Source organism: Lepidochelys kempii, chromosome 8 (genome assembly GCF_965140285.1).
Source record: "Lepidochelys kempii isolate rLepKem1 chromosome 8, rLepKem1.hap1, whole genome shotgun sequence".
NCBI lineage: Eukaryota > Metazoa > Chordata > Testudines > Cheloniidae > Lepidochelys > Lepidochelys kempii.
Window position 1 is genome coordinate 53,176,275 of NC_136387.1, and position 12,580 is coordinate 53,188,854.

At 45.3% G+C, this 12,580-nt stretch overlaps 1 protein-coding gene across 3 annotated transcripts in view; it reads left to right on the forward strand.

Annotated features, from left to right (window-relative positions):
- XPR1 (xenotropic and polytropic retrovirus receptor 1) overlaps window positions 1-12,580 on the forward strand; it is a 242,870-nt gene that overhangs the window by 169,341 nt on the left and 60,949 nt on the right. For 2 of the 3 annotated variants that reach the window (XM_073356577.1, XM_073356578.1), the window contains exons 5-7: window positions 729-878; window positions 1,236-1,319; window positions 1,906-1,987. In XM_073356577.1, coding sequence (XP_073212678.1) covers window positions 729-878; window positions 1,236-1,319; window positions 1,906-1,987 — 316 coding nt within the window. Of the gene's footprint in view, window positions 1-350; window positions 457-728; window positions 879-1,235; window positions 1,320-1,905; window positions 1,988-12,580 lie in introns of those variants that run through there. The other variant, XM_073356579.1, reaches the window with a different exon arrangement.

Consider the following 12,580-nt stretch of genomic DNA (forward strand, 5'->3'; position numbering starts at 1 on the left):
CACTTTGCAGAGTAAAAAAATGTATGTTCCACAAGGTTCAGTGTGTTATGTTGATATTCTTCTGTGTCTAGTCCATTTTATCTCATGCTTTATTATAGTTAATTGTGATCACTTTCGTTCTACAGATTTGCTCTTAATTGTGTTCTTGTTTTATATATAAACATCTGTTTTATTTCTAAGCAAAAAAAAAGGGTGTAATTTTGTGTGTGGGTTAGCACTCTCAGGTCATCTGCTGCTTTTGAACCTTTGAAACATCTGTGCAAATGAGTATATTGGATGGTATTGACACAACCCTTTTCTCTGAATATACATTGTCTTTTTTTGATTAACTCTATTTTAATAGGTTTCACAGTAGCAGCCATGTTAGTCTGTATTCGCAAAAAGAAAAGGAGTACTTGTGGCACCTTAGAGACTAATGCTGGTATTGCATACGTTACTCTCATGAGACTGAATAAGGTATTAGACTTAAGTTCTCTACAAATAATTTCATATTTTTCATGCTCTCCATCCATACAGTCTTACTATTATTTTTTGAATAAATATTTATTCCTTTATTTAATAGCTCTATAGATCAAACAACCCTCCTGAAATATTTATACAAAAGGATCTCTAATTAACAACCCTTATTGACTGTTCCTTCTCCGCTACCACTGGAATATTACCAGATGTCAACGTTCTTCATTGTTAGCTGAGACTAAAAAAAGTGTTGTTTTTTTTCTTGTTTCTAGAACCTGAATTTCACAGGATTCCGTAAGATCCTGAAGAAGCATGACAAGATCCTGGAGACACCCCGGGGTGCAGACTGGCGGGTGGCCCATGTGGAGGTGGCACCATTCTATACTTGCAAGAAAATCAACCAGCTCATCTCTGAAACAGAGGTAGAGAATGCTGAACTGTGTATTACTTCCACTTTATATAGAGAAACTATGCTCTTCTCTCCCTTCACCAGTAATAACCCTGAGCTCCTGTACTGTCTTGTGAATAAATGCCTTAATTACCAATGCAACTATTAATTGATTTGAAAGAGCCATTAATTTCTGGCATTGATCACTTGTAGTTTGTGGGTTTATGTGTACACTGGTTTCAGCTGCTAACTTTCACTATGTGAAATTACAGTGATGGTTAAGAGTAATACATTACACATCAATTACATCATTATTATGAGTCGTCACTCAGTCACTTTCTCTTTCACTGGGTAGACCCCTGCTTTCAATTCTTGTGATTTATGCCCATAGACTGTGGTGACCAATGAGTTAGAAGATGGAGACAGACAGAAGGCCATGAAGCGTTTACGTGTCCCACCCTTGGGAGCTGCTCAGGTGAGAATTTAAATTCCATAGTTCCTGTTTTCCTCTCAGGTTAGCTGATGTGTCAAATTACATTTCAGCCCCTCAGCAGAATGTAAAAGTGCAAATATATTGGAATGGGTGTTTCTACCTGTCATGAGAGATGACCAGCACCTTAAATTATTTGGTGGTTAGAAAAGGTAACCTACTTTAGTCTCAGAAAATTTGAAAATGGCTTTGCAAGGGCTAATGTATTAAGGCAAAGTAATGGTGGAGAGGTGAATAATATGGGGAAATAAATGTTAGCCTTTCAAACTTACTGTTGGTATAGATAGTTCTGGCTGTGCTCTTCTGTGTTGGAATGCTGGTGTAAAGACCTGGCAGATTTCTCAGAAGACATTAATACACTTGGGCTCTCTGTTCTGACATTGCATAATGCTCTAGGCAAGTGCTATGTTGTACTTATAGGATTTAAGAAACTTCATCTTACAGGGGAAGGAGATATTAGAATATAAGGTAGAATGCTACATTAATTGGTATGACATTTATTCTGAAAATGAATGTGCATTGCAGATAAATTAGTATTGTGCCCTTAAGCCAACTATTGTTCTATTTACAGCCTGCACCAGCATGGACCACTTTCAGGGTTGGCTTGTTCTGTGGCATATTCATTGTGCTAAACATCACTGTCATACTTTCAGGTAGGTATCCTTATCTTGGATCCAAATGACCCCCCAGAGCCTGATTCTCGGTTTGCTTTTATTACCTTATAAGTGTTGAATGAGTAGTAGTAACAAGGTTGAATTTGTCAGAACATTGCTGGTAAGAAGGCTTGGTAGTCTCGGTCAAACCAATCAAGTCAGCTACTGGTTATACCCGATGATATGTAATACCTTTCCCATGTTACATATGTAAGTAATACTTTTGTAACATGCTGTAGTTATACTGACTTCTTACTTCTATTCTTAGTGGAATCTCATGCAAATGTTGTCACCTCTGTGTCCTCTGGACCTTCTGTCATTGACAGTTACATCCATTTTATCTCTCCTGGGGTGCTCTTAGGATTCATATTTTGTATATTACTTATTCACTGGAAGAAGGAATTGGTATTGCCTGCTGTAAAACTGTAGGTTCACAGACTGAGGGTCCAGTTTCAAGCAGCATTATGCCATGCAATTTCATCCTTTTAAAAAGTTTCTTACTGAAATTTCTGGGATTTCAGTGCCAGGTCCTTATTGGGCTGACCTGATGGTATATTGCTTTGTTGGTAAATTTTGACAAGTGCACAAAAAGGCAATCAATCCTCACATCACCTGCGCTTTGTATTTATATTGGTTTGCTTCCTCTCATCAACGTAAAACCCCCTTACTTATTGTGGTACATTACACACAACCATCAACCGTAGAAATCAGGCTAGAGCGGGAATTCTGCCTTGTTGCAAGGAGCTTTTTCAGTTGCATACGAAAAGGCCTGATTTTTGTCTCCAGTGGAGGGGTAGTCTGTTTAAATAATGCAAAAGAAACAGCTAGCAAATCAACCGATATCTCTTTGCACTAGGGAAAGCCCATGTATTCAATTTAAAAGAGTTTTTAATCAGGTATTTTTAAAATTGAATTAAGTCATCTTCAGGATAAAATGTTTGTGCTTTGGAAGCTGTTTGCTGAATTGCTTTCCTTATTTTTCTGATAGATGCAATTTTTTTCTTTGAGTGATGGTCCCTGTATGTATTCCAAATGTGGGTGTGAATGCGTGCCATATGCCAGAAGGTCCTCTTAGCAGTGTCCTTTGTGCTTGCTTGCAGCAGAGGATATAGTAGGCCATGCGGGTCGATGCCTCTTCAGTTCCCTCTTACTGTCATGTGGCCTGAGTTGGGACCCACTGTTCCTTCGTGCTCTTAGTTTTTACTAAGAAAATGATTTCATCTGTTTTTTCTGTACATAGTAGTTGTTCTGCTGTTAGATAGTTGTATATAATATTGTTAGAGTTAGTAGTAGTTAGTATTAGTCACCTGCATTTGGGGACTGTCTCCCCTCTCCCTGGGGACTGTGCCCCGCATGCTGGGGTTCAAGAACTGTATATCCTGACCATGGCCCTTCTCTGTGAGCAACAAGCACCAGAGGTGTTTCTGTTGCCTCCGTGAGGTTGACATCACGGCGTGTTGCTCTATCTGCCAGTTGTTCCCACTTCATACCCAAGAAGCTCAGGAACTCTGCCTCTGTAAGTTCCTGGTTCAGGAGTCAATGCGGCTGCATGTGCATTTGGATCTGGGACCGTCAGAATCGCTGGTAGAGCGACCATCACTGGTGGTGAGTGCCCTTCTGACCACTTCTCATGCCCCAGATCCAGCAGTATCACTGATGAAGGACGAGCCGAGGTGTGAGAGTAAGAAGTACTCTCACGGGCACAAGAGCAGGTCCCTGCAGCAGACTGCTCATAAACACAGCGTTTCCTCCCCAAACCAGTCAAGGTTTGGTGAGACGTTGCATGCAGAGACCACCACACCAGTGCCCAAGCTTCCCTGGGTGGGGAGGGAAAAGCCTGGTGCAAGAAGGATCCGATGGTGCCCGTCTGGACTGTTCATTGATGCCTGCATCACCCATCCCACCACCACCTCCACGCTGCTTGAAGAGCTCCTGGACATTCTCCAGCTTCAGGGCCTCATTCAGTATTAACGAGGCCATTCTCAGTCCAGTGCACGCAGTGTCATACACCCTTCCTCATGTGCCCCCGCTCCTAAGAGGGCAGAGCTGAGGTATTTTGTCTGGGAGCAGATTTTCTTTTCTCCCACCCACCCTTCAGGTCTCTTGTCATCCACGCGGCTGCTGAACGGGCACGCCAGCACCTGCAGAAATCGACACCTGCAGATTGCACGGCTAAACGTATGGACCTGTTGGGGAGAGAGGTGTATTCTGCGGCAGCCTTACAATTTCACATAATGAACTATCAGGCTCTGCTAGCCAAATATTTTAATAACGATGTGCGGCTAGCAGAGTTCTGGGACAAACTGCCACCAGACCAACAGCAGCAATTTCAGGTACTGGTGGATGAGGGGATGCCTAGTTGCCGAGATGGGCCTCCAGGCAGTGGTTGATGTGGAAGACACATCCTCTCACTCCCTTGCAATAGGAATAGTCATGCACTTGTGACTCATGGCTACAGTCATCCGGCTTTCCTTGGGAGGCAAAACTACTATCGAGGACCTCTTCTTTGAAGAGGACAAAATGTTCTATGCAAAGACGGACGAGTCCCTTCGCTCACTGAAGGACTCCAGGGCCATGTTGCAATCCCTAGGGATCTATACCCCAGCTCAGTGGAGCAGGCAATAGTGCCAACAGTTCTGTCCGAACCCACACATGCGCTACCCGGCCTACTACCAACAATAACAGGATGCCCCATGCAGGCAGCAGGGTTCCAGTGGCCGTGCTTCCAAGTCTCAGCCACGGCCGCCTCCTCGACCCTCTCCCACCAACTACCAAGGCCCCAGTTGTGACGCGTTGGTTGAGAACTGTGAGTCTTCCTCATTGCCACCCATGGTGCCCCATGTTGTCTTTGGGGACTGTCTTGCCCTGTTCGCCCACAACTGGGGTAACATCTCATCAGTGCATTGTCCAACAAGAAGCAGATGCTCTTCTTACAAAAGGCTCTATAGAGTATGTAGCACCTCTGTATATGGGGAGAGGCTTCTACTCCCCGTAGTTCCTCATCCCAAAGAAGGGTGGAGGGTGCTACCTCCTTCTCAACCACCTATATCAGAAAATCCAAATTCTGTATGATGACAATGGCATCTGTTGTCCTATTCCTCCCAAACCAGGCCTGGTTCCTGGCTCTCGACATGAAGGACACCTACTTCCATGTCGATGTTGTGACATTACACAGGGTACAGTCTGGACTTATGGACAGCTGTGTTCCCTCAATTTTCCAACCTGGGTTGCCTTTTACACTGCATCACTGTGAGAGCAACCACTCCTGGCCTACCCCCACACAGCCTCCAGCACGTAAATCACTCCCAGTTATACTATATGGGTGCTATAGCCTGCCACTCATTAATCATACTGCAGGGCAGCACCAGCAAACTCCTCGTCCCAGACTTTCCCTAGATAGGTGCTTCTTGTACTGCCCAGCCTCTCCTGGACAATAGAAGCTCATATAAAGTCTGTCATTTTCGTAATATAAAATGATACACACAGGTCCTGTTATCCCAAATGAAGTTTCCCAAACACTTCAATGCAAAACCACACTGGTTTAGATAAAGCAATAAAATAAGTTTAACTACAGAAAGATAGATTTTAAGTGATTATCAGTAACGAGGCACACACATCAGAATTGGTTACTATAAAATAAAAGGTCAAACACCACTAACACCTAACTTAACAAGCTAGTGAATTCAAGCTCCAAATGACATACCTCCTGGGTTCCCAAAATTCCCTGTCCGGCGTGCTCAGCAGGATTCTGTACCTCAACCACAAGTGAGAATTGCTAGTGCAACCTTTTGATAGCTCTTCCAGAAGTGGAGCACCCCATGCTTGGGTCTCTTCGCCTACCCCCAAGAACCGCAAGTTGCCCCTTTATTGTTTCAGGGGAGCCATCAGAGGACTCATAGGGTGATGTTCTTCTCCCCTCCGCTATGCCTTCCCCCCATTCCCCTCCTCCCACAAGTGCTATGCAGTATCCACTAGGACTGCACTACTATAATACTCATAGTCCCATTCTGGCCCTGTCAGTTTTGATTCATGGACCTTCTCAGAGACTCTACCCGCACGCCACTCTGTCTTTGTGCCCTCCTTACACAAGATTGGGGCTGGTTCCTGTATCCCCATCCAGGCCCTCTTCACCTCACAGTCTGGTTTTTGGATGGGATTCAGGAGTAGACAGAGCATGCTCCACCCAAGTGCAACACATCCTTATCATGCAGAAGGGCATCCACTGGGGCCTTTTACCAAGCTGAATGGAAAGGATTCACCTCATGGGCTCACTGCCATCACCATCCACTGAGTATGATATCCGTATCTGTCATCCTCGATTACCTTCTCAATGTCAAAATATCAGGCCTTGCTCTCAGCTCTATACGTGTCCACTTGGCAGCACTTAATGTTTTTCTTCCCCCTCTTCCTATGGATGGTGCCTCCATGTTTATGCACCCTATCACCATCTCTTTCATGAAAGGTGGTCTCAATACTTTCCCACTAGTCCTCAAGCCCACAGCCCCTTGGGACCTGAATCTTGTTCTCTCCACCCTCACAAAGCCACCCTTCGAGCCACTGGCAACATGCTCCCTCTCCCATCTCTCCATGAAAGTAATGTTCTTAGTGGCCATTATCTCAGCTAGACAAGTCAGTGAACTGGGGGCCATGATGGCTGACCCCCCCCCCACACACACACCTACGCCGACATAACACTGTTCTCGGGAGACAAAAAAATCTCACCGCGTTCTAGGTGAGACAGCGTTCTATCAAACTCGCCTCCCCCCTCCCCCCCGTTCCTTGTTCCCTGACCGCAGTGACAAAGTTCTTCCTCTACCTTGGTGGGTCCTGCGCTTATTGGCAGATTTTGCTCACCTCAGAGATTTATGGCAGCCCTCAGTTTGGCCACTTTCATGGCTCAAATCTGCCGTTCACTCAGATAACCTCATCACTGGCCAGCATGGGGAAAAAAGAGTAAGAACAATCCCCGCAGTTTCTGCTGATCCACCATGTGGGTCGGGGACCAGCTCAGAGACCTTCACCTCTGGTGGAAGCTCCTGTGTTGGGTCAGGAGTTGGGAGGTTTGGGGGGAACCTGGACCCGCCCTCTACCCCAGGTTCCAGCCCAGGGCCCTGTGGATTGCAGCTCTCTAGAGTGTCTTCTGGAACAGCTGCACGACAGCTACAATTCCCTGGGCTATTTCCCCTTGGCCTCCTCCCAACACCTTCTTTGTCCTCACCACAGGACCTTCCTCCTGATGTCTGTTAATGCTTGTACTCCTCAGTCCTCCAGCAGCACATCCTCTTACTCCCAGCTCCTTATGTGCACACCTCACTAACCGGAGTGACAGCCTTTTTAAACCAGGTGTCCTGATTAGCCTTAATTAATTCTAGCAGCTTCCCAATTGGCTACAGGTGTCCTAATTAGCCTGCCTACCTCAATTAGTTCTAGAAAGTTCCTGAGTGTTCTGGAATAGTCCCTGTTCTCTTACCCAGGGAAAAGGGACCTGCTTAACCTGGAACTAATGTATCTACCTTCGACCACTCTCTTGTAGCCATCTGGCCTGACCCTGTCACACTGCCCCCTCCAGAGACGACCCCACCCCCTACCCAACCCCCCGTCTCCTGACTGTTCTGACCCTTATCCACACCCTTCGCCCTCTGACAGGCACTCACTGGCAGCGGCAGGAAGTGGAGCAATGTGTCCCCAGCCCGCTCTGCTTCCCGCCGCCGGTGAGTGGGGAGGTTGGGGAAAGGACGCTCCCCCCATACTCACCGGCAGCAGGAAGCGGAGCACTGCAGTTGGGAGCTGGCAGAGTAGAGCAGGCTGGGGCTGGGCTCCTCTACTTCCCGCCGCTGGTGAGTGCAGAGAGATTGGAAAAAGGACACCCCACCCCATACTCACCTGCGGCGGGAAGCGGAGCGACGCGGCCCCAGCCCGCTCTGCTTTCCTTGCCCCAGACCCAGCCGTGTCTCTTGCGGGGGGGTTGGGGAAAGGTCCCGCACTCACCTCCAGCGGGAAGCGGAACGCCACAGCTGGGAGCTGGCAGAGTGGAGCGGGTTGGGGCCGGGCTGCTCCGCTTCTGCCGGGGGGGGGGGATCCCTTCCCCCAAGCCCCCTCCCCCAAGTGATATAGCTGGGGCTGGGGGGAGGGAAGCGGAGTGGGCTGCTCCCGGCCCCCCGCTAATCCCCTGGGCCACTCTGGGACTGCAGGGCCCCCAAAAGTGCCCCCCCAGAGCTCCTGCCTCCCAGACTCTGGTGGGGGAGCCCCTGACCACCCCTGAGACCCTCTGCCCCTTATCCAACTCAGAGCAGCGTGTTGGAGCTTTACTGCGTTGTATGCGAACCCGCAGTATATCGGGTCGCGTTATATCAGGGTAGAGGTGTACCATATTCCACAAGGATAGTTTCTTTACAGCTACACCCTAAGTTCCTTACCAAGGTCATGTCAGCGTTCCACCTCAATCAGTGTGTCCATCTACCTGTCTTCTGTCTCATGCGGACAGGATCCTGCACTCCCTTGTTGTCCACCTTGCACTGGCATTCTGCCTCCACAGGACCCGCACCGTTTGTGCATCAATGAAAATATTTGTAACCATTGCCGACGAATCCAAGGGCTAAATCCTCTCTTCCCAGTGAATCTATCCAATGTACTGTCACATGATGGTGTCACAGCACACTCAGTGCAAGCAGCCAGGTTGGCCTGCCTAACAGACATCTCGTGGCAAGACATCTGTCATGCAGCAACACACATTCACATCCCACTATGCCGTCACCCAAGGGGCAGCTGTGGATGCTGCAGTGGGCCATGCCATACTACAGACTGCAGTTCCTCTCGCATCCTTGCACCTACCTCCAGACTGATCACTTCTTGCTACTCACCCATGTTTGGAACACACATAGGGACCATCACTTGAAGAGGAGGAAGAGGTTAATTACCTGTAACCAGAGGTTCTTCGAGAGGTGTGGCCCCTATTTGTATTCCAATACCCATCTTCCATCCCCTCTGCTGTGGACTGGACTACTCACTGGAAAAAGGGTCACTGGAGAAGCATTGATCCACCTGGCCTATTGTACCCTCAGCTGCAAGCACAAGGGGATGCACGATGCACATGTGGGTCAAGGGATACTGCTAAGAAGACCTTCTGGCTCTGGTGCATGGTGGGCATGTGCACTCATATTTGGAATACAAATAGGAACCACACGTTTCCAAGAACCTCCAGTTTCAGGTAAGTAACCTCCTCTTATTACCACCCTCTGTGTGTCAAGGGGTCTCTTTTAGTGTGTGTGTTTATGCAACTTCATGCATTGTCTTCACATTTCTGTCTATAGCTTGCATATTTGATCTCTGTGAGAGCTGGGACTACCATTAAAGCCAACCGTGTGTTTGTATTTATCTTGAGATGTGAAATTGGTGTATTTTCAATGTTCACAATGAAAAATCATTATAATGGTAGTAATGAATTCATGACCACAATCCTCATCGTCAAAAATATGCACCAAAACTGATGTGAATTAGTGTGCTTCCATCAGGAGACATGACCTGAAACCTGTGAGTTTCTACAAATGTTGGGAAAATAAAAGTTGTATGGGTATTTGCAGCTATAAAGTTAATTTTAAAACTTGCTCCTTTGCTGACATTTTCCAAAGTGTTTTGTGAGTCTGCTTGGTATAAACAAGATGTCAAGGCTATAAATTTGTAATTCCTCAGGGCAGGCATTAGAACTTGGAAGTTCAATTACAAAACACACTAACCAGTACCGTCTGATTTTTAAAAAATCAACAGCATCTGGAGAGCTGGGTTTTTGAGTAACCTGGAGTTCACAATGGTTGCAGCTATCGCAAGTGGAACCAGAGAGTGTCTTTTTAATAGGGTAGACTGTCCTTCACTAACTCCTATGGGGGCATGACCCCTTTCCATGTCACATCTTGTTTGCTGCAGTATCTAATGTTTTATAGCTCCTGAGAGCCTGTATGGCTTTGAAAGTACATTGAAGCAGGGGTATGGTTTGTTACTTATTAACAAGTACAGTTTTACACGATGCCTCATGACAAGCAAATTTTCTTACTATAGCAAGGATCATCTTCACTTGTAAAAATATGGAAGGTGGTAATAGGACAGACCAGTGTATTTGGATACCATGAAATATCCATGTGGTGTTAGCTTTTCTATATTAGCATCTTTCATAAGATGTTAGTGAATATGGAACTTGTTAATACATTAGTGAAGTGAAGTTGCTAATTCATAGTTTGTACCATTTTCAGAGTACAGGGATAAAGCTAGAGCATTCAAATGATAGGAGGTTCCTGGGGAGGAGAAAAACCCTGACTCTAATTACTTCCATTTCGCAACATATTTGAACAGGATTTCTAAGAGAGAGACCCATGATTGCATGTTGATAAATGCAATATCAGAACCTGAACAGAAAAGAACTGAAGCAGGTTGTGACCCCCTTGGGGGCATCAGAACAGAGAGAACCTCTCATCTGTTAACATATTGAATGCCTCTTGTACCATAGCTTTAACTTGCCTACTAAGTGTCAGTTGATGAAGGTGTAACAGCTAAATATGTGGTGTTATTGACTTTAGTAATTGGTCTGACGTGAAGTATTAGAGCGAGGTGAATAGCAGGTTAGTAAGGCAAGCCTTTCAACTCACTCTTTGACCATAGAAATCTGGGGGTAACCAGTAAACACTATCATGGTGCTCTTATACTAGTCTTCATTTACACACACCACAAAAGTGCTACATCATCATCATGTTCCCATTACGCCTCTGGCGTTTAGGGCAGCAACGAAGATCCTCCACTTCTCTGTTTCTGGCAGGTTTTTTCAATGGTTCCCCAGCTGTGCCCCAGGTTTTTCAACTTGGCTTCCACAGCTCTTTGCCATGTTTTCGGGTGGACTCGTTTTTGCTTGCCTTCAGGTGTCCATATTATTGCTACTCTGGTGATGGAATCAGTTTCTATCTGAAGCGCGCTGCCAATCCATCTCCACTGCCTCCTGGCACTGATGGTGCTCGTATCCTCTTGGCTGCACTGTGTCAATAGATCTTGGTTTGAGATTGTTCTGGGCCAAAAGATACGGAGGATTTTTCTGAGGCAGGTTGTATGGAATGAAGACAGTTTAGACATGTCATACTTTCTCATTCCCCAGCATTCTTGAATGTTGAAAGTACGGAACTCTGATAAATTCTGAGTTTGATTTTTGTGTTGTATTTTGATGATTTCCAGACTGTATTTAAGCTCCTGCAGGTGTTCCTGGCTTTATTGATTTTGTTCCGGATATCCTGGCTTGCTCCACCATCCTGGTTGATGGTGCTCCCCAAGTGTATGAATATGTTCTCACCAATGTAGAAACAATCTTCTATCCGTACTGGTGCTACATATTTTGCCATAAAGGACCGTCTCTTCTCGAGAAGTCAGAACTGCAGTAACAACAGAGTTGCAGGTCAAGCTTAGAGTGCATTGACAGAGCAATATAGGGAGGATTTTACATGTTATCAGCCCACAACACTATCTAGTTCAGGCCAGTCCTAATAGTGCTTCATTTTCATGAGCAGAATCATCCATAACACTGGAAATAAAAAGGAAACGGTTGAAAGTGGTTTTTGGTTAGACCTCCAATAAACTGTTCTTGATTTGTTGTCAGACTTGTCGTCCCTTCTTCAATACAGGCAGAGACTGACTCCTAGGCCAACTGAAATTATACAGAAAATAATGGTGAAAACTGATGCATAACAATTTTCACTATTTATATGGTGCTGTAATTTTGCATGGCAATTAGATTTTTTTAAGACTTAACAAATAGACCCCTCAAACTCTCTCCCACTTGTGGTTCTCAGGTTCTGTCCTAGCTCTGGTACACCTAATGGGGCAAGATCCCCACTCATCCTTGCCTTTTACCAAGAATTGATAAGTGTAATTTATTCTCATGATGCTCCATCATAATTCTTCATAGTGTTTCCAGTTCAATACTTTTGGGTCTGCTTTGCCCAGAGCAAACAGGTTGATATCCACTGTCTGTCCCTTTCTATGTGTAATTGTTTCTTCCCTTTATTTGCAAGCAACCCCCTGATCTTGCATGCCCCTGGCTCAAAATAAAGTTCAGATGTATATTTTCACTGTTCCTATCATAAACTAACTTAGCTGTCACCCTCTTCAGGACATTTTTAGTAAAATCCTTTTGTATGCTAATTAGACTTCTGCTGATTTGGCTCTGTGTTACCTGAAACCTGTTTAAATTTATATCCAAGAGCGATAATGCTAAGGGACAATATTTGTATAATTCCTCCTTATCCATAATTTCTATCTCAGTAATTCCAAGCAATATGAATGTCGGCCAGATGAATGAAAATGATTAGAGACCATTTCATGTGGAGAGACTGAAAAGATTGGTGCTATTTAGTTTAGAGAGGAATTGAATAAGACGGTGCGGTGGAAAAAAATTAATTGACACAGAGCAGTTAAATTGGGTGCTCCTGTCCAGCCTTTCTATTAAATAAAATAAATAAATAAAAGATTGGGAAGGAGCAGGAGGGAGAAGGGAATATTCAATGAAACTGAAATTGATTAAAAAAAACAATTTAACTCACCCATCAGTAACAAACCTTGCTT